Genomic DNA, 22,002 nt, shown 5'->3' with positions numbered 1-22,002 from the left:
GCCATGCTGCGTGTGTGGTTTTTACTCTCTTGCCACCTGGTGTCTTATGTGCAAGATGCCTCAACAGTGTTCTCTGTAGCATGTGTTCTTCTCTGATTTGCTTGACTTTTGAGTTAAAAGGGAGAAGTATTTTTTGTTTTCATATAGCAGAAGGGAGAGATAGGTTTTATTTTTAAATAGCCAAATTTGTCAGTGTTTTATGACCCTTGGACTTGTGTTAACACTTAGACTTCAACACTGACATTATGGAAAAAGTGGCTTTTACCTAACACTTTTACTCTTTGATTTTCTTCTTTTTTTACATTATAAAATGATCACCACCATATGTCCATTTACCATCTGTATACTTCTGTATTTTAAACCAAATCTTTGACTCAGTTTTATTTTTTGTTGCCGATGGGCACCCAGCTACCCAAACACCATTTATTAAGTTGTGTTTTCCCTGCTGAAATGCAGTGCCACCATCATCATATATTACACTCTCAAACCCGTGTGAGTCTTTTCTGGACTTTATTCTAGTAATCTGTCTTTTTATTCATGTGTTGTAATACCAAATGGTTTTAGCTTTATTGTGTGTTTTATAACTAGGACATCTGGTCCTTTCTCACTTCACTTGTTTTAAAGTTGTTGTTGTTGTTTTTTTTTTTTTCACTATTTTCCCATATTTATTTTTTCATATGCACTTTAAAAACATCTACTAAACTTCCAAAACTAGTTCTGAAAAACTCCTGTTGGTATTTGTATGTGCTGTGCTAAGTCGTGTTAGTTGTGTCTGACTCTTTGGGACCCTGTGGACCATAGCCCACCAGGCCCCTCTGTCCCTGGGATTCTCCAAGCAGGAACACTGGAGTGTGGGTCGCATGCCCTCCTCTGGGCGGGCTTCCCAACCCAGGGATGGAGCCCACTTCTCTTGCGTCTCCTCATCAGCAGGCAGGTTCTTTACCTCTAGCACCACCTGGGAAGCCCCGGTATTTGTATGTAAGTGACTTAATTAGAGAGAACTGATGCCTTTGTAACTTTTTGTCTTTATACCAAAGAATAGGGTTAGTATGGGATTATATGAAATCATGTATGTGAAACTTCTGAAAATTGTAAAGCACTATATAATTTAAAGAATCATTCAGTACTGAATAGGGTATGCATTTCCACTTACTTAGATCTTTTCTTTTCTTCCGTATTTTAGTAGTAGTTTAAAATTTTCTTCTGGATTTTGACTGTAGATAGGAAGAATGTTGATTTCCATAGATTAAAATGTGGGCCTTTTTCTGAGTCTTAGTTTTTAGGTGTATAGCCACGTCATTTGTAAACAGGAATCTCACCTTTTCCTGTACACTGTGTGCTTTTGTATCTTAGCTAGTTACATTGGCTAGCGTCTGTCCAACACGAGAAATTAATGGCAGTGTGGTAGTGAACTCTTTCCTGACCTTAATAGTAGGGCTGCTTTTAGTATTTTCCCAGTAAGTCAAACAGTTTATTGATAGATTTTATTCACCTCCTCCTGTTTTTTTAGGCAGTTTTTTAAAAACTTAAAACTAGATGTTGAGTTTTAGTAAATCCCTTTTCATCTTGAGGATGACTATATGTTTTTTTCTTTTAAAATTTATTGATGTGTTTGAAGAGAAAAGCTATTGCCCAACTCCAGGAAGGATTGCCATGTGGAAATGAAGAACTGGTTTTCCGGATCTTACATTTTGTCACAGGGTCAGAAATCTGGATTCAGTTTTCTCTTTCTAACACTGCCTGGGCCAAGGAAATACTTGCGGGGCGCATGTGGAGAGTGTCAGGCTCCAGCTCCAGCTGCCAGTCTGTGTCTCTGTTCCACTTTATTCCCAGAAATAACTAGAACCTGGTGACAGTTGTGTGTCACCTTATGTGATTAAAGATGTATTTTCATTTTTGCTTGAAAAAAAATCGGGTTGAGGGAGGTGATTTCCAGACTTTAGCTAACAGAGACTTCCTTTTTCTTCCTTGCTTTTCTGATTTGTCATGGTAAGACATTTAGGTAATTATTGCACTTTTCTAAATTAGTTTTTGTCTGTTAGTTTAAGCAGTCTTAAGTTTTAGACTTTCTCAATATGAGAAATATCACCATAAAATAAATATCTTTCTCTCATTAAAAAAAAAACATTTCCCTTGTTTCCTGCTCTTCCCCCTCCCCCCCCAACCCCCATGGTTTGTGTATGTTGTTCTTTGTTCTTGTTTTCAGAAAAAATATTATTTTGGATTCTTTTACTTAACCTCCTTTCCTATGTTACTTATTCCTGCAAAGAGCATTATCTTCAGGAATATACATTTTCTCTCCTTGCAAATTCCCTTGCGCATAAAGAAAATTCCTTGTATTTACTGATATCAAAGAGAAGGAAACAACTTTTTCTCTTCCCCTAATAAAATAATGTCTGTACAGACACAGTTCAATAAACAGTGAAAATTTTCTGATGAATTTCCTCAACATGGCCCAAACCTTTTTGATTTCAAGTGGATTCTTATCGTAGGCATCTGTTTAATTTCTGATGAATAAATCTAATTAAAATTTTAAAAGGTGATTCTGTCAAATTAGAAGTTTGCCAGTTTAGATATTATTTTACGTATTATATTTCCACAAATTCTACTTTGATTTTTCTTCTGATGGAAATAGTTTTAAGCCTGGTTCAAGGTTGAATAAAACTTTTTAGAGTTTTTTTATATTTGAAGAATTTTCTATATTTGTTCATGAATCATGAACTCATTTAAATATAGTATTTCTTTGTTTTAACTGTCTAGTTCCTTTCTATCGCATGAGAACTTACCATTTCCTAATCATTTTATTTGTATTTTTATTAGTATTTTTATTTTTTTATTTGTATTTTTTATTAGTGATAACAGATTGGCTCAGACAAGAGTTACTATAACTTTGCTCCTTCTCTTCTTGTTCCTTGAGTTAATTTCGTAGTAGTTGGATGAGATCTGCTGTTCTTTGCATTTCCAGCAGATGAGTCTATACTGCTTATTCTTGATTTATGCCCTCGTACCTGTCTTGTTAGAATTCTTCTCTCTCAGCCAATGATTTGTGTCTTCCTGAAGCTCTTAGGATTGTCTGCAGGATTCAGTCATAGTCGTCTTTCATTTCAGTTATTACGGAGGTTTCAGCCATCCCCACAGTTGATGACACACGCCCTCTGCCGTGGCAGAAAGCACACAGGTGTGGCGTGCGGTCTGAGTGCCCCAGGCCCCGCAGGGTGTCTGCGCCTGCCTCCGCTCGCTGCTGAGCCGGGCTGGGCCCATCTGCTGCCCCCCCAGGGTCGATTCGCGAGGAGAATGGCGTGCGCTGGCACGTGTGCCCCTGCTGTGCCAAGGAGTTCCGCAAGCCCAGCGATCTGGTGCGCCACATCCGCATCCACACCCACGAGAAGCCCTTCAAGTGCCCCCAGTGCTTCCGGGCCTTCGCCGTGAAGAGCACGCTGACCGCCCACATCAAGACACACACGGGCATCAAGGCCTTCAAGTGCCAGTACTGCATGAAGAGCTTCTCCACCTCGGGGAGCCTCAAGGTGCACATTCGCCTGCACACAGGTGCGCAGGGATGGCGGGCCATGGGGGACTCGTGCTCGTGAGTGTCACGAGGCCGCGTGACCTTCCGTAGGCTGAACCGCACCCGCACGAGCGGGTCCTCGTGGAGCCCACGGCCCAAAGAGGGAGTACTTCATGCCCTCTTAGGAGTGAGGGCACCAGCACGGGGTGGTGAGGAGGGAGCCGCCGCGGGCAGCAGGTTCAGACGCAGACCAGGAGCGCGATCCTCCAACACCAGCATTTGCTGCCGGTTTACTCAGCGCTGGCCCGGCTGAGTGCTGTTGAGACCCAAGCATGTGGATGTTGGCCACAGGCCTGGGGCCATGCTCTTCCTCCAGTTACAGGTTGTGGACGGCGTGAGAGGAGCCCTTAACGCAGCCTAGTGTCTCAAGGGCGCCTGGTTGCTGGAGCACCCACTTTACCATTTTAGGCTTTCTCCTGAAAATAGTAAATGCTCTTTTTTACGTAAAATGCTCTTATTACGTGCCTTCACATCTATAAAGTGCACTGTATGCAGACAAGGGAAATAACTGATAATATCCATGAAATAATACATACATATAACATGAAACGGCAGATTGAGTATTCCAATCAATATTGCAATACTAGAATTTTATGCTGACCTTAACTGAAATGTATGTCTCTGGAATAATTCCATTGTCATTTGTTTAGGAGTCAGACCTTTTGCTTGTCCTCACTGTGACAAGAAGTTCCGAACCTCAGGCCACAGGAAGACTCATGTCGCCTCTCACTTTAAACACACGGAGTTGAGAAAGATGAGGCACCAGCGTAAACCTGCCAAGGTTCGCGTGGGCAAGGCGAATGTCCCAGTCCCCGACATTCCTTTGCAGGAACCGATTCTCATAACAGACGTAGGTAAGAGTCCCCTCCTTGGGTACCTTGCAAGGTGGGGGAGTGTTGTGGTCTGCACAGTTAGATAGCTGTACGCGTGGAGCAGGGGGAGTTATTCTAAAGTGTTTTGCTTTGTGGGCCAGTATGTCCCACAGAGAAATTAAAATCCTAGTTCTGTCTGTACCTTAATCTGCTGCTCAGATTATGTTCCTGGCGAGAAGAAGTGTGTGAGTGAGGGTGTTGGCATCCGAGTCCTCGCCGAGGAGACTGTTCCTTGGGGACCTGTCGTGTGCGGCACCCAGAGTGCCGTATCGTCTGCATCACAGATCATCCTCTGGGCGGCTCTCACCTTCTGATTAAAACAAAAGTCTGCCAGTTTTTAAGTTCTTTTTAGGCTTGATGTTATAATGAAGGGAAATTATGATTTTGTTAACTAAAAAGAAAACACTGCTTATGAGAATGTTTGGGAAAATGTAGGTCTTAGAGCAAAATTAAATTTATTAAATTCTGTGCAAGAATTTACATTTTTATGCAGTTCCTGTATTTCATCGTCTTAGGCAAGATAATCTAGTCTGTGAACAAAATTAGTATCAAACAAAATATGATTTGGTATAAATAAAGCTTAAATGATATAAAGAGAGATACTGTGGATTAATGTCAGTGGTAGTCCACTGATAAGATGATCAACAGTCATGAGCTTTTACGTATTTAGGTGCATAGCATCAAAATATATAAACCAAAAACAGAAGAAAGGAGAAATATTCAAATTCTACACCATAGTGAGAGGTCTTCAATTAGATCAGTTTAGACACAGTGAGACTGAAGAGGATTTGAAGCACACATATAAAAAGGGTGATTTAATACCTTTAAAACTGTTTACTCCAAAGTACGTGCTCTTTTAAATATGCATGAAGTAGAAGTTGATCACATTCTGGGGTATAAAGAAATTTCAGGTTTTCAAAAATAGAAACTGTAAAAGAAACAATCCTTTATTATAGTTCAGTGAAAACATAATAGAAAATAGCTATCTAAATTTTCGTTATATGGAAAAGAAAGACTCAAAACTGCAATTACAGACAAGAAATGGCACATTTTATAAGCAGGTTGAATGGGCCAAAGCTGCTATCAGAGAAATTAAGACTTTTAAGAACTGTTTCTTATTAAAGAAGAATGAAAATAAATATATAACTCAAAAAAGTAGAAAAATGAAAAACAAGTAACAAAAAGGAATTAATAAGTATAAAAATTTAAGACAAGATGAAATTCTAGTGAACATAATTTTACAACTTTTAGAAAATAAACAGATAACTTGACATGTCTCTGGTAAACTGAAGACTGAGAAAATGCCTATAGTATTAGGAGTGAGACTCAGTCTATAAGCACAGGTACAGATGAGTTAAACACTGCAGATACTCTGCAACTTTTTGCTAATACATTTGAAAATATAGATGAAATGTATTTTTTCTAGAGTGGTATACTTATCAGAATTGACTCTAGAAGAAATGGAAAGCCCCGAAAGACAAGTTTAAGAGCATTCACCCCCAGATATCAGTCTACAGTGACTTTATGTATGATTTCTACCAAGCTTCCTAGGGACTGTCATTCCTGGGGTGTTTAGTTGTTTAGCGTACAGACACTAATCTGTGGTAGGTTAGAGTACTTTGATGCTGTTACGCAGTTTTGGCAGCTCATAAAACCAAACAGCACAACAGAACAGTTTCACATAGTATTATTTAATCTTCACAAACGTGATCTCCAGGACTGGCAAATGGCAAAACCTAACACGCGGCTCAGAGATGCTCAAATCCTGGCCCCTGCGTGACTAGGAGGATGGGCTACGCACACTAGGAGAGCCGCGAGGAAGGAGGAGGTTTTAGGGCACAGGGCTGCTCTGTAGCCTGCACCGTCAGGGGCCGTCCAGAGAGCAGTGTGCTGGAGGAGCCTGCTGGGGACCCTGGCGTGGAAGTGCATGGCAGCTGAGGGGCAGGGAGTGTGGTGGGGCCTGTTCTTGGACGGAGGAGGCACAGCCCAGCTAGTGCTGGCTATGTGTGTCTTCCTCTTGTCGTTTCAGGTAGATATTAAATAATTCAGAGGGTTCAGTGAATTATTGAATTCGTCCTGAATTGCATAAATTATTGCTTGTGCTGAACTGCATAAATTATTGCTTGATGAAGACATACTTATCACACGGTCAGCCTAAGGGAATTCTTTATTCCTTGAAAGTATGTAAAACCTGAAATATTTAAGATTGTCATTTTGCTGTTTGCAGATATTCCTTTAATAGAATTCCTATGAAAACCCTGACTCTTTTAGAACACAAAAATGATGGTGAAATTATTTCTGTCTTGAGTTTGTTGTAGTACCTAGGGTACAGTCTTCATACTGAACAAACAAGAGTCCAAGAACTCGGACTGTCCTACATGTTGATGTAGTTTTAGAAATTTGACTCCAGCAGATGCTTACATAGAAAGTAAAAGTAGAAATCCGTGAAAAACTGGCTCTAGAACAAAGAGAAATAACTGTGATAATATAAATATTCCTTTATGTTGGAAAAAAAAATCTGTCTTACATTAACTTTGTGTTTCCTGATAGGTGTTCTTTCAATATCCAGTTCCTAACACAATGAAAATAGCATTTAGTTGTTACATTGGAATCTAGTTTCTCAGGATTCTTATCTTCTGGGTAAAGCAGGCACCTTTTGACATTTAACTTTTTTTGGTACATTGACAGTGAATTATTCCTGATTTTCCTTTGCTTTGTAGGTCTTATCCAGCCCATTCCAAGGAACCAGTTATTTCAAAGTTATTTTAATAACAATTTTGTAAATGAAGCAGATAGACCATACAAGTGTTTTTACTGTCATCGTGCCTATAAAAAGTCTTGTCATCTTAAACAACACATCAGGTAAGGTGACAGATTCAGAGATAGAAAGTGATTTAGACTTGTATAAATACTAAGAGTGGTAGTGTTCAGTTCAGTTCAGTCAGTTCAGTCGCTCAGTCGTGTCCGACTCTTTGCGACCCCATGAATCGCAGCCCGCCAGGCCTCCCTGTCCGTCACCAACTCCCGGAGTTCATTCAGACTCACGTCCATCGAGTCAGTGATGTCATCCAGCCATCTCATCCTCTGTCGTCCCCTTCTCCTCCTGCCCCTAATCCCTCCCAGCATCAGAGTCTTTTCCAATGAGTCAACCCTTCACATGAGGTGGCCAAAGTACTGGAGTTTCAGCTTTAGCATCATTCCTTCCAAAGAAATCCCAGGGCTGATCTCCTTCAGAATGGACTGGTTGGATCTCCTTGCAGTCCAAGGGACTCTCAAGAGTCTTCTCCAACACCACAGTTCAGAAGCATCAATTCTTTGGTGCTCAGCTTTCTTCACAGTCCAACTCTCACTTCCATACATGACCACAGGAAAAACCATAGCCTTGACTAGACAAACTTTTGTTGGCAAAGTAATGTCTCTGCTTTTGAATATGCTATCTACGTTGGTCATAACTTTCCTTCCAAGGAGTAAGCGTCTTTGAATTTCATGGCTGCAGTCACCATCTGCAGTGATTTTGGAGCCCCAAAAAATAAAGCCTGACACTGTTTCCACTGTTTCCCCACCTATTTCCCATGAAGTGGTGGGACCGGATGCCATGATCTTTGTTTTCTGAATGTTGAGCTTTAAGCCAACTTTTTCACTCTCCTCTTTCACTTTCATCAAGAGGCTTTTGAGTTCCTCTTTACTTTCTGCCATAAGGGTGGTATCATCTGCATATCTGAGGGTATTGATATTTCTCCTGGCAATCTTGATTCCAGCTTGTGTTTCTTCCAGTCCAGTGTTTCTCATGATGCACTCTGCATAGAATAAATAAGCAGGGTGACAGTATACAGCCTTGACATACTCCTTTTCCTATTTGGAACCAGTCTGTTGTTCCATGTCCAGTTCTAACTGTTGCTTCCTGACCTGCATTTAGGTTTCTCAAGAGGCAGGTCAGGTGGTCTGGTATTCCGATCTCTTTCAGAATTTTCCACAGTTTATTGTGATCCACACAGTCAAAGGCTTTGGCATAGTCAATAAAGCAGAAATAGATGTTTTTCTGGAACTCTCTTTGCTTTTTCCATGATCCAGCGGATGTTGGCAATTTGATCTCTGGTTCCTCTGCCTTTTCTAAAACCAGCTTGAACATCAGGAAGTTCACAGTTCACATATTGTTGAAGCCTGGCTTGGAGAATTTTGAGCATTACTTTACTAGCGTGTGAGATGAGTGCAGTTGTGAGGTAGTTTGAGCATTCTTTGGCATTGCCTTTCTTTGGGATTGGAATGAAAACTGACCTTTTCCAGTCCTGTGGCCACTGCTGAGTTTTCCAAATTTGCTGGCATATTGAGTGCAGCACTTTCATAGCATCATCCTTCAGGATTTGAAATAGCTCAACTGGAATTCCATCACCTCCACTAGCTTTGTTCGTAGTGATGCTTTCTAAGGCCCACTTGACTTCACATTCCAGGATGTCTGGCTCTAGGTCAGTGATCACACCATCATGATTATCTGGGTCATGAAGATCTTTTATGTACAGTTCTTCTGTGTATTCTTGCCATCTCTTCTTAATATCTTCTGCTTCTGTTAGGTCCATACCATTTTTGTCCTTTATCGAGCCCATCTTTGCATGAAATGTTCCCTTGGTATCGCTGATTTTCTTGAAGAGATCTCTAGTCTTTCCCATTCTGTTGTTTTCCTCTATTTCTTTGCATTGATCGCTGAAGAAGGCTTTCTTATCTCTTCTTGCTATTCTTTGGAACTCTGCATTCAGATGATTATATATCTTTCCTTTTCTCCTTTGCTTTTCGCTTCTCTTCTTTTCACAGCTATTTCTAAGGCCTCCCCAGACAGCCATTTTGCTTTTTTGCATTTCTTTTCCATGGGGATGGTCTTGATCCCTGTCTCCTGTACAATGTCACAAACCTCATTCCATAGTTCATCAGGCACAATATCAGATCTAGGCTCTTGTTATTTAAAATGTCACTTTTGACCCCCAAATGTTTATTGATCATTGGTATTCTACCCACTCCAGTACTCTTGCCTGGGGAATTGCATGGACAGAGGAGCCTGGTGGGCTACATACAGTCCATAGAATTGCAAAGAGTTGGATGTGACTGTGCAACTAAGACACACACACACATTTTCATCCTTTAGTGTCTTGACCAAAATATTTTACCCACAAATTGCTCCTGATTTTTATTTACACTATTATTTTTAAGTTTTTGCAATTTCTAGGACTTGTCAGAGAAGTATTGGTTTGTTTCATTAGGGTTAATGTTCTTTCACAGTTTTTCAGATGTGTTCATCAGAGTTTAGATTAATTATTGTCACTAGCAACAGTGAGAAGGAAGTAGAAACCTGGTCACAGGAGAGACAGTGAGGGGTCACGAGGAGAGGATGGAACGTGGACGAGGACGTGGGGTCTGGTTTTGTGTCAGGACTTTAGATGGGTCACCTGGGCGTAGAGCCTCAGGGGTGCCATTGGAAGCAGGAAAGTGGGGGCGGTCAAGTGCGATAGTTATGAGAGTGTGTTCTAAAGTATAAGGCGCTGTGAAATCATAAGGTGCTCCTTCATTGCTGTTTTTTTTCTTCTCAGGTCCCATACAGGTGAAAAGCCCTTTAAGTGTTCTCAGTGTGGAAGAGGCTTTGTTTCCGCAGGAGTGCTCAAAGCGCACGTGCGAACGCACACAGGCCTAAAGTCTTTCAAGTGTCTGATCTGTAACGGCGCTTTCACGACCGGGGGCAGCCTGCGGCGACACATGGGCATCCACAACGACCTCCGCCCCTACATGTGCCCCTACTGCCAGAAGACGTTTAAGACCTCGCTCAACTGCAAGAAGCACATGAAAACGCACAGGTAGGTGCGGCCCTGCAGGGCACCTTCTAATCATCTGCGTGGTTACACGACTTCGGTGAGAGTGTTTTTAGGAAATAGTTGTCTTTGTTTTACTGTATTATTACTTCTAGCTTGATCTAAGGAAGCTTCTATATCCGCGTTTAAGGATCTATTAAGAACCATAGACTAAAGCATAACATTTTTATTTTTAATATGATATTGAAGTAGTCTGTGTTGCACTAAATGCTTTGTAAACTGTCTTAAAACTGACCATCAGTAGTAGATAAAATGCCTGATAGACCATGCCTACTGTAATTATGAAGTGAAGATTGCAAAGAAGAAAGTCTTGGTTGACTCCGTGGCTTCCAGGCATATCATCAGTGTTACCTGCACGGTAATTATTCTAGGTTGTCGATGAAGGGAACGTATATTTCAGCTATCACACCTCAGTCATTGCTGCTGACTTGGATTTTTGCTTGAGCCGAGGACTGTCTCGTCTCTAGATGGAGCCCTTGCAGAAATGCATTTCTGATCACATCAGATCTGTATTTGAGCTGGGTTTTGATTTGGCTTTTTTTTTTTTCCTTCAGTTTTTTGATTCACTCACTGAATTCATTGTTCATTTTTCTCTTTGAAAGAAAAGTTGTTGGCCTTGATGAAAATACGCTGGGTATATTTTGTACATGGAAAAGTGATATTAACAGGAATAAGGCTCCTACAGAAAATGAACTTGGCCACATGCGTCGCCGACCAGATGCTGTAGCCTGTGGACCTGGTCACTGGGCCGAGCACGGCCTGGCAGGTCCCAGGACTTCCCATGTCCCCCACGTGTGTGTATAGTGCTGAACGCAGTCTAACAGGGCTCCGCCTCATTTCATGCGGGTCTTCTTCCCAGCACTTGGGCTCATTGCACCATTTGGGTTGGGAGGGTTTTACTTTGAAACATGTGGCCTCTCTTGAATTTTTTTAAGCTTTAAAAAATCTCTTGTTTCCTTCAAGTCCATATAATCTGTGAAAGTGTTTAAGAATAAGGGGACCTGATTTTTCTTTCAGAATTATTAATAGTATTTAACTTTCAACTGGATTGCCATCATGACTTCAAAACGAGATAAAGTAAATTTACTGAGTAAATTATAGCTTGGGCAGTAGTAGCCCATGCCCCTGGTTTTTGACCGCACCTGACACCATGGACTGTTGTTGGTTCCTTTTGAAGATACGAGCTCGCCCAGCAGCTCCAGCAGCATCAGCAGGCCTCCTCCATGGATGACAGCACTGTGGACCAGCAGGGCATGCACGTGTCTACCCCGATGCAGGTGGAGATCGAGAGCGAGGCGCTGCAGCCCAGCACCGAGGCCGTGGCCGCCAACCCTGGGGCCATGCTGGAGCTGGGGCCGCCGCACGGCGTGAGCGCCGAAGAGGCGGGGCTGGGCCCGCAGATGGCAGGGCAGCCTTTGGAGGCAGAGGAAGGTGAGCTTTACCTCCTAAGAGTTTGCAGCCTGCATCCCCCAGTCCTTCTTGGTGCTCTCATCTCTGACTGTTGCAGTCACAGCCTGTGCTGTGTGGTACGTGTGAGCGTTTGCGAGGCATTTGGAGCTGTAGACATAGGACCTTCCAATATGTACTCTTTGTAGCCCACTGTTACCCGAGGACACCAAGAAGCCTTTGGTTTTCATGCGTGTTCATCTGTGTGATTGTGTGTGCTCTGTTCCAGCGACTCCCAGACTCCACAGGGTGAGGCTGCCAGCCTTCTGTCCCTGGAGCCTCGGCTCCTTGTCCAGTGCACTGCCTCTTGCAGGACGGTCTCACTCAGAAAGACACCTGCTTCCCTGGGAACACCAAGCTTAGTGACAGAGTCCGGCCCAGGGTCTCCTACAGGTCTAACAGACGATTGGCCGGCCGGCTGACTGTTTTGTTATGGTCCCAAAATGTATTTGGTCTATGATCAAGACTTTGTAGTTTTTACCCCCAAATATATAAATTTATATACACTATGTTTGCATTGTCTTCCTACTGTCTTTTCAAAATAAGGAAGCTAAGTTGTGGGGAAAAAAAGAAACCTATCCTTTTGGACAGACTGGTAGGCCTGCGGTAACTTCCAGGTCTGTGAGCCCCTCTTACTTCTGTCTTCAGACAGGTTCGTGGCCCCACAGCAGGCCCTGCAGGGGCACATGGACCAGCTTCACGAGCAGGCACCCCCTCAGCAGTCCTTCGAACCGGCTGGCTTGTCTCAGGGTCAGTGGTGGGTTTCACCTGGGGCTTAATAATGAGCGGTGCCTGGCTGGGCTTAACTTTACAGTAACCTCGAGAGCTTCCTTTAATGCTCTTCTGGAATGTATGATTTCAATCCACAAGCTTTCTTGCATGGATTGTGTGTATGGGTGTCTGTGTGTGTGTGTCAATGCTCTTCTGGAATGTATGATTTCAAACCGCATGCTTTCTTGCATGGATATGTGTGTGTGTGTGTGTGTGTGTGTGTGTGTGTGTGTGTGTTAATGCTCTTCTGGAATGTATGATTTCAAACTGCATGCTTTCTTACATGGATATTGTGTGTGTGTGTACATGTGTATGCACACATTATTTTTTAGTCTGTTCAGGTTTTCCAGTAAGTGATTTTAATAACCACGCTACATGTAGTTTCTAGCCAAGGAAAGGAAATTGAGTAGCAATTGGGACTTAGAGGTAAGTGTGTCCTTGTGGCTGGTCTGTCTGCTGGCCCTGTGAGGATGCAAGCCTGTGCACAGGTCACTTCAGAGCCTGCTGATAAGACTGACGACCCTGGTTCTAGCTCAGAAAGCACACATGTGACTTGAATTAGCTTTATTTGTAAAACCAGCTTTTTTTGTTTTTCTTGTGTGTGTGTGTAGCTTTAGTATTTTTGGTGAAACTCACATTTTCTCACTTGTTTCAGGTTTTACAGTGACTGATACATACAGTCAGCAGACCCCGTTCCCCCCTGTCCAGCAGTTACAAGATTCTAGCACACTGGAGTCCCAGGCCCTCTCCACGAGCTTCCACCAGCAGAACCTCCTTCCCGTGCCTGGCACCGACACCATTAATGTAGTGAGTGTTACAGAAGTGTCCTCGTGAGCAGATTCTAGCTTATTCTTCACTGTAATTTTTTAGGTGCCTGGCACCGACACCATTAATGTAGTTAAACAAGAATAAGTTAATTCTAGCTTATTCTTCACTGTAATTTTTTCACTGTAAAATTCACTTACTTAAGAGCATATGCATGCTTGTTACAGCTTTAACACTGTTGCATCACCTGTAAAAACTGGAATGTTTGTCATATAGGGCTTTTTTTCCCTTAAAACATTTTTGTATAACTTTAAGATTTCATTCCCATCACGTGGCTTGACATTTTCGGTTAAAAGTCAGGGAAGTCAGGATAGTGGAACAGACTTTGGTAACATCTGAAGGATGTCATGGTGCTTTAGCAATCAAACCTGAACATTTTAATCTGTGGGATCTTGAAAGAAACATGTTAGAATGCATGCTAACGGACCAAATATAAATATTGAGATGCATCATTTGAGGTTTTATTTCTTAGTCAAATCGGGCTTCCCTGATAGCTCAATTGGTAAAGAATCCACCTGTAATGCAGGAGACCCTGGTTTGATTCTTAAGCCAGGAAGATCTGGAGAAGGGATAGGCTACCCATTCCAGTATTCTTGGGCTTCCCTTGTGGCTCAGCTGGTAAAGAATCCACCTGCAATGCAGGAGACCTGGATTTGATCCCTGGGTTGGGAAGATCCCCTGGAGAAGGGAAAGGCTGCCCACTCCAGTATTCTGGCCTGGAGAATTCCATGGACTGTATAGTCCATGGGGTTGCAAAGAGTTGGACACGACTGAGTGACTTTCACCACTCACCAAGTTGGAGGCATGTAAGTTTTTGTTCTGGTGTTGATTTTGCCGTTCTCGGAAATCTTTCAGTAGTGGTGGGATGATGGGCCCATCAGGTGTTACCCTCTTTAAAAGCCCCTGTGGGAAGCTTTTGCCAAATGGAAGACCTGGATCCTCCAGTGAAACTTTCAGGGCCTATTTTCCTAGCTGCTACTCCTGGACTGGGAATGTGCTTCCCCCAACCCTGTGATTTTGTAGCAAGCGAGGAGACTGAATATTTTAAGAAAGTGGGGCTTTTTGTTCACTCTCAGTAAGAGCAGAGCAAGTGCAAGTGTGATCTCTTAATATACATGGAAAATATGGTAAGATCAGTTTCATGCTTGGATAAACTTTGTATTAAACAAGTTAATGGAAGATAAATATTTCTTTAATAAAATTGGTGTAGATGATTTTTGTTGTTTTATTTGGCCCAAATGATTGCAGTGGCCTAATTGGGCTTTCTCCATCATTAAATGCACATTTATGATTATGCTTATCCTTGGTTGTTAGGTGTTTATGTTCATTCATAGATATTCAAGTAGTCCACTCTGTGCTTCCGTTACATTTTAGACAACTCGTTTGATTCAGGAGTCCCCCCAGGAGGAGATGGACCTGCCACCTCCACGCCCCCCGTTCCTGGAGGAGACCGAAGAGCAGAGCCGGCGCTCCTACAGGTACGTGGGCCTCTCGAGGCTCCTGCTGCTGCGCTTGCGGCCCTCCCACTGTGCCTCATGCCCACTGCACCATGCCTGCAGCGTCACAAAGCTCTGCAAAGAGACCGGCTTGCCAAAGCTTGTGCAGCTAATCAGCGATGTGGCTGGAGTCAGGACGCAGCAGGCTGTCCCTGTAAAGCGTCTGCTGCGGCTTCCTGTCCCCACTGCGGGCGGCTGCTGCCTTGTTTTCAGAAATGGCTTAAATTTCTAACGTGCCTTTTTGTCCGAGGCTCTTTGTGTACTTTATATAGAACATTTTATTCACACTCTGATTTATCCATTAACAAGTATTTGTTAATGTTTAATTTGGGATTTTGCATTGACATCTTTAGGTGAGACTAGGAAGTGGTTTCTTGTGATTCCTCTGTGACATCTCCCTAGGCTTTCCTGACATTCAACACTTTCCAAGAACTTGCTGTGTGCCAAGCTGTGTGCTTTGTGTTCCTTTCTATTATAGATGAAAGCCTGGAAATAGAAAAAACACGGAAATAAAATAATTTTTCTGAAATTTTGTTTTTAATAATATATGAATGGAAATGTTGAAATTTATAATTATTTCATCCATAATATGTTTCATAACACCCAAGAGGAGAATAACAGTGGATATTTATATATTATTCAGAATAGCTCTGTTTTGTGAAAATATTTTACCAACCAACATGTATTAATTGACATTTCCAGGTGTCTAGACTCAGGTGATTCTGATCCTAATGCAGCAGAAGGGTTTGCAGTGTTTTATGACTTCATAAAGAAAACAGCACATAATAAGTTTCCTGTTACGTTTAAAGGAATAGTTTCTAATTAATCAACTATTTTGCTGAAGGATTGCTATAGGTTTTACTGACTTTGAAATAAAATCATTGCGGGTATAAGCAGAATCTGATCTAACACATTTTTATTGCTACCATCTTACAGTTTTGTTTAAACGTTGGTGCACACACTTCCTTTCTGTGACAGCTCTGCCTGACTGTGTATAACTGTAGGTGCGCACACCTCCTCTCTGTGACAGCTCTGCCTGACTGTGTGTAACTGTTGGTGTGCACACCTCCTCTCTGTGACAGCTCTGCCTGACTGTGTATAATTGTAGGTGCGCACACCTCCTCTCTGTGACAGCTCTACCTGTGTATAACTGTAGCTGTGCACATCTCTCTGACAGCTCTGCCTGACTGTGTATAACTAGGTGTGCACACCTCCTCTCTCTGACAGCTCTGCCTGACTATGTGTAACTGTTGGTGTACACACCTCCTCTCTGTGACAGCTCTACCTGTGTATAACTGTAGGTGCGCACACCTCCTGACAGTTCTGCCTGACTATGTATAACTGTTGGTGCGCACACCTCCTTTCTGTGACAGTTCTGCCTGACTATGTATAACTGTTGGTGCGCACACCTCCTTTCTGTGACAGTTCTGCCTGACTATGTATAACTGTTGGTGCGCACACCTCCTTTCTGTGACAGTTCTGCCTGACTATGTATAACTGTTGGTGCGCACACCTCCTTTCTGTGACAGTTCTGCCTGACTATGTATAACTGTTGGTGCGCACACCTCCTTTCTGTGACAGTTCTGCCTGACTATGTATAACTGTTGGTGCGCACACCTCCTTTCTGTGACAGTTCTGCCTGACTGTATAACTATTGGTGTGCACACCTCCTCTCTGTGACAGTTCTGCCTGACTATGTATAACTGTTGGTGCGCACACCTCCTTTCTGTGACAGTTCTGCCTGACTATGTATAACTATTGGTGTGCACACCTCCTTTCTGTGACAGTTCTGCCTGACTATGTATAACTATTGGTGTGCACACCTCCTCTCTGTGACAGTTCTGCCTGACTGTATTACTGTTGGTATGCACACCTCCTCTCTGTTACAGATCTGCCTGGCTGTATATAATTGTTGGTGTGCATACCTCACCTCTGTGACAGTTCTGCCTGACTGTATGTAACTGTTGGTGTGCACACCTCCTCTCTGTGACCGTTCTGCCTGACTGTGTATAACTGTTGGTGGAGAACGCTTGCTCTTCCTCCAGCCTGGGGTGTCTCACTGGTGATCCCGCTGTGCACTGACATTGTCTGCCTTGTGCCCAGGTGTGACTACTGCAGCAAAGGCTTTAAGAAGTCCAGCCACCTGAAGCAGCACGTGCGCTCACACACAGGGGAGAAGCCCTACAAGTGCAAGCTCTGCGGACGTGGCTTCGTCTCCTCTGGGGTCCTCAAGTCCCATGAGAAGACGCACACCGGTCAGTCTGCCTCGCACTGAACGCAGTGAGGTTCCGTGTGTTCACAGGTTGTGTTGCCATCTCACAGCCCTATTCTAGAGCATTCTCATCACGCCCTAAAGGAACCCCCCACTTGCCTCCGTGCCCAGCCCCCAGCAGCCACCGCCAATGTCCTGCCTGTGGACTCGCCTCCTCTGGGTGTTTCCTGTCAGAGGAGTCAGGCGATCTGCTGCCTCTTGTTGCTGGCTTCCCCTTCTCAGCAGGCGCTCAGGGCTTGTGTGTTGTAACTTGTGTCCCCCTCCAGTCACTTTATGGCCAAGTCCGAGTTCAGTGTGTGGGCAGAGCACATCGTGCTCGTCCACTCATCATTGTTGGACAGCCGAGCTGTTGCCATTGTTTGGCTATCAGACTTGTAGACGCAAGTTTTCACTTCTCTTTGTTTCAGCTTTAAACAAAGCCTGAGCTGGGCTTGATCAAAACCACTTTCCAGAGGGACTGGGCCATTTTCCTTGTCCACCAGCACTGATTTCACATCTTGTCAGTGCGTCCTGTAGTCTGTCTGCTTTATCATGACCATCCTTACAACACCTGACGTCAGCTTCCATCTTCTTAAAGTAACCTCCTCCTAAGACACCTTCGGTTCCTAAGAGATAGGAGGCCACAGCAAGCAAATGGTCTTTAGTTTTGTGCTGACTGAGCGCATTCTCGTTTGCTCTGACGTGTGGCTTCAGGTGGTGAGGTGTGTCTGCACGTCATTTGTCGCCACAGGAGTCAAGGCCTTCAGCTGCAGCGTGTGCAGCACCGCCTTCACCACCAACGGCAGCCTCACCAGGCACATGGCCACGCACGTGAGCGCGAAGCCCTACAGGTGTCCGTTCTGCGAGCAGGGCTTCCGGACCACAATGCACTGTAAGAAGCACATGAAGACGCATCAGACAGCCGCCTCGGGCGGGTCAGCGCCAGGAGACGCGGATGGAGGAGGTGAGGCCCCTTGGCTGATTCAGGTTTATTAACCGGTGCTTTAGTGGCTCATTCACTTCAGAGGTGATTGGTACATCAGCATTTCCCTTTCCGATTATGGAAGCGGTACATGCTCTTTGAAAGAAAGGTTCAGGAAGGCACGAACAGGAAATTGTTCATCTCACTAGTCACCTCGCACCAAAATGCCAGCATCCTGCACGGCACAGTCTCCCGCCTATGCACGCACACACATGTAGGTGGATCTCAATTCCTTAACCCAGAGGGAATCACATCTCATGCAGTGTTGTAGTCCACTTCATCTTTCCTCCACTGATGTTCACTGCAGACACAGTGGTCATTGGTGAGCACAGGTCTGCAACAGTTCACACAACTGCACGGATTCCATTTGGTTCATGACATGAGCACCTGTTACGGACACGCACCAGGTGCCCAGGGTTTCCGTGTGGCAGGGAGCGCACTCCCCCATGACACTGTGCCCACCACGTGTGTGCTCTCAACCTGAGAGGCACCAGATGCCGTGTGGAGCTCACTTAGTGTTAGGCGAGGATTTACCCCATTCCTATGCCGAGTGTAGTAATCCTGAGGGTGTTATTTCATTTTACACTTTCTGTTCTTACCAGATGATTTCTTTTGAGCAAGTTCCATGAGTAAAATTACAGTGAGAAGAATGTGTATGTTGCACAGTGTGCAGCGTGCATGCATTTTGACACGTTGACCTGTGACGCCGGTACAGTGTTCTGACTTTTGTAACTGGCGTCCCACACGCACTGTGAGCTGTGCTGTTTCACACGGTGTCCTGGGCCTGGGCTCTGGTCTGTGCTGTGCGTTCACACCTCTGGCGCCTGATGTCTCTGGGGTGGACGTGCTGCATAGGGGGCACGGCAGGGAGGACCATGAGCGGGTTGGTAGCTCACTCCTCTGGCTCTGCCCACTGTCCACTTTGCTATTTAGTGTTTCTCTTGTTTTTTTTAAACATTTTTTAGCCATCTGTGCAGTAATGATGTCCCTTCTCTCCCCCAGCCAAAGCTTTTTTCCTTCTCAGTGACATTTTAACAGCAGCTTATTCCTGTTTTTAATGAATGTAAATATATCCTTACATTTCACTGAGAGAATACTTAAACACATATTTTAAAGTGTGTGTGTGTTTTTTTCCTTTCAGTAAGTCTCTTTAATTGAGAGCTGTTTGCTGATTATCAGTTCGGTCTCTCCGTTTGGGCTGCATGTTTTCTCAGGCAAACTCCCTTTGCGCTATACTGGTGAACGCATATCTGTGAGTGTGAACGCGTGGACTCGTGTGGATGCTGAGCGTCTCAGAGCTCACTGCTGGCCTGGTTGCAGTGGCCGCAGGGGTGGGGGGACCATGGCCGCAGTGTCCTCCCCATCAGCGATCCCTGCGCTGGTGTGCCGGCTTCCCCCTGCCGCTCCTTTACCGGGGACCGCGGCCCCCTTCTCCATAGGCAGTGGTGGGAAGAAACCCTTTTCCATTCCCACAGATAGCTTCGCTCAGCTGCAGACTCTAACCTTCTACATTTAAGGTACATGTTCATTTTTGGTGGTTCTGCCGTGACTCAGTGTCCCTTAGGAGCTGGTCCTTTGTCCCGTGTGTCGTTTAGAGATGGGTCTGGAGGAGGAGGAGGACGGCTCCGAAAGAAGCACATCCCGGAAGGCGCGTCCCGAGGTCATCACCTTCACTGAGGAGGAGACGGCGCAGCTGGCCAAGATCCCGCCGCAGGAGAGCGCCACGGTCTCGGAGCAGGTGCTGGTGCAGTCGGCCGCCGAGAAGGACCGCATCAGTGAGATGAAGGACCGGCAGGCCGAGCTGGAGGCCGAGCCCAAGCATGCCAATTGCTGCTCCTACTGCCCCAAGAGCTTCAAGAAGCCCAGTGACCTGGTCAGGTGCGGCGGGCAGTGGCTCTGGGGGGTGGGGGGCTGTGCCGGGCCTCCTTGCTCCCTGGGCTGTGCCGTCTGAACCCAGTGCCCCGAGGGGCGCCCTGCTTTCTCCATCTGCGTTCCGGGCTGGGGCATGTTAGAGGCTCCCCTCAAGCTTCTCCAGTGCGTTAGTCCGAAGTCTGCTTGCTCTGTAGGTTCTTCCCTACGATTTTTACTGTGTGACTGTGGTGGCAGTGAAATAAGAGTTACCGAGGACATCAGGCCCTGAGTTGGCGGCCCCAGGTGCTACCTGCCCACAGGCCAGGGGAGGGCCCCGTGGTGGGGCAGTGACTGAGGTCTGGTGGCTCAGGGGAGACGGCTGGGGCGGGGGCTCCCAGAAGGAAGGCCACTGTGCAGTGCTCCCAACCTTGGAAAGCGCCTCACAGACAGCATGGTGGACACTCGCCTCTGCTTAAGGAGGTGGAGCTAACAGGGAGGGCAGAGGGTGATGGGAGGGAGCGCCATCGGGGTTGAGCGTGGGGGAGATGGAGCTGGCTGCTCCGGGAGCCCCAGTAGGTGTCCTGTCCTTTTCACACAGGACCTTGTGCGGGGCGGGAGGGCTGGGGGTCCTGAGGCGCTGCTGGGTTGGCAGTGCCCTCTGAGTGCGGCCAGCAACCGCCAGAGCCCGGCTGGTGAACGTCTAGTTCTCGGCGCTGAGCCCCACTGCCCTCTTCTCTGCGGGCACCTGTGTGGGTGCGGGGTCAGGGCTGATGCCCGCCGTCACAGGCCTGAGGCCAGTGCTGTTTCAGGCCCCCAGTCCCTGAATGCCTGCCCCTCGGCCACCTGCCAACAGTGGGTTATCAGGCAGGCGGGACAGCGGTATCTTGTCTTCGTAACTGGCTCCCTTTGATTCTGAGTCTGGGGAAATACCTTTTCATGTGGCCTTTGGATGCATCTGTTTCTTTTCTAAGCTGCCTATCCATTGCCTGCGTTTCTCCTGTGATATTTGTTGTCTTACTGCTGATCTGTAAGAGCTCTTTGGTTTTTAAGAAAATCAGGCCTGTTATCATTGGTCTCGCAGTTACTTTTTTGTTGGTGGTATTTTTTGTATAGAGTAAAGCTGAAAATTTTTGTTTCGCTGAATTTATTTAGTACACTGTTGGTGTTGATCAGTTGTGTCCCACTCTTTGCAACCCACTCTTTGGATTGTAGCCCGCCAGGCTCCTCTGTCCATGGAATTCTTCAGGCAAGAATACTGGACTGGGTTGCCATTCCCTTCTCCAGGGTATCCTCCCAACCCAGGGATTGAACCCTCGTCTCTTGCATTGCCAGCAGATTCTTTATCACTGAGCCACAGGGAAGCCATATTGATAGCTATAAATTTAAAAGCATTAGGTTATTTGTAACATCTAATTGCAAATGCTTCCCGGCTAGGCATGTTCGAATCCACACTGGAGAAAAGCCATATAGATGTGAGGAATGTGGGAAGAGCTTCACAGTGAAGTCCACCCTAGACTGCCACGTGAAGACTCACACAGGTAGGAGCAGACACCTGCACGGTACTGAGTGCCTGCCAACAGCATCTTACACTTGTTCCTGTGCATTTTGAACACAGCCTTGTCAAGATTATAGAAAGCTTAAAAATCAGGAATGAATGAATGAAGAAATGAATGTAAAAGAATTGAGATTCCTGATCTAACACTGAAGGAAAGATCTGGGTCTCCAGTGTGGAGTTAGGGGCCATCACTCAGACTTAAATACCTGTGTTAGTTAGAAAGATTACCTCGTGGTCTGGTTCAGGCTGAGAAGACCACGGTGATAGGCAAACTCACCCTTCCTAAAATCGGGGAGCAGAGACCCTAATGCACGGTGCAGTGTGCCTCTGTATTGTGAAAGACGGAACTCCAAACTCAGGTCCTAAACAGTGACCTTGACTCACTTTTAAGTTTTCCAGCCACATGTCCTGGGGTCCTGTTAGCACGGGGGTGAGGGGGTGGGGAAGGTGGACGCAGCACATGGGTCCAAGGCTGGAGGGGGAGGGGGGGCAGGGGACGGGGGAGGAGGCCGGGGCGAGTCCTCTGCCCGGCT

The 22,002-nt window shown here is 45.3% G+C and overlaps 1 protein-coding gene across 5 annotated transcripts in view; it reads left to right on the top strand.

Moving 5' to 3' along the window:
- Positions 1 to 22,002, top strand: part of ZNF236 (zinc finger protein 236) — a 69,023-nt gene that overhangs the window by 25,318 nt on the left and 21,703 nt on the right. For 3 of the 5 annotated variants that reach the window (XM_027526181.1, XM_027526179.1, XM_027526183.1), the window contains exons 10-21: positions 3,277 to 3,549; positions 4,219 to 4,422; positions 7,161 to 7,302; positions 10,017 to 10,277; positions 11,470 to 11,723; positions 12,387 to 12,488; positions 13,165 to 13,316; positions 14,709 to 14,812; positions 16,934 to 17,085; positions 17,833 to 18,045; positions 19,659 to 19,941; positions 21,349 to 21,452. In XM_027526181.1, the coding sequence (XP_027381982.1) occupies positions 3,277 to 3,549; positions 4,219 to 4,422; positions 7,161 to 7,302; positions 10,017 to 10,277; positions 11,470 to 11,723; positions 12,387 to 12,488; positions 13,165 to 13,316; positions 14,709 to 14,812; positions 16,934 to 17,085; positions 17,833 to 18,045; positions 19,659 to 19,941; positions 21,349 to 21,452 (2,244 nt within the window). The remainder of the gene's footprint in view (positions 1 to 3,276; positions 3,550 to 4,218; positions 4,423 to 7,160; positions 7,303 to 10,016; positions 10,278 to 11,469; positions 11,724 to 12,386; positions 12,489 to 13,164; positions 13,317 to 14,708; positions 14,813 to 16,933; positions 17,086 to 17,832; positions 18,046 to 19,658; positions 19,942 to 21,348; positions 21,453 to 22,002) is intronic. The other 2 variants (XM_027526180.1, XM_027526182.1) reach the window with 2 other exon arrangements.

Source organism: Bos indicus x Bos taurus, chromosome 24 (assembly GCF_003369695.1).
Source record: "Bos indicus x Bos taurus breed Angus x Brahman F1 hybrid chromosome 24, Bos_hybrid_MaternalHap_v2.0, whole genome shotgun sequence".
In the NCBI taxonomy this organism is placed as follows: domain Eukaryota; kingdom Metazoa; phylum Chordata; class Mammalia; order Artiodactyla; family Bovidae; genus Bos; species Bos indicus x Bos taurus.
The sequence above is the reverse complement of the archived record's forward strand: the minus strand, read 5'-3'. Positions and strand labels throughout refer to the sequence as shown.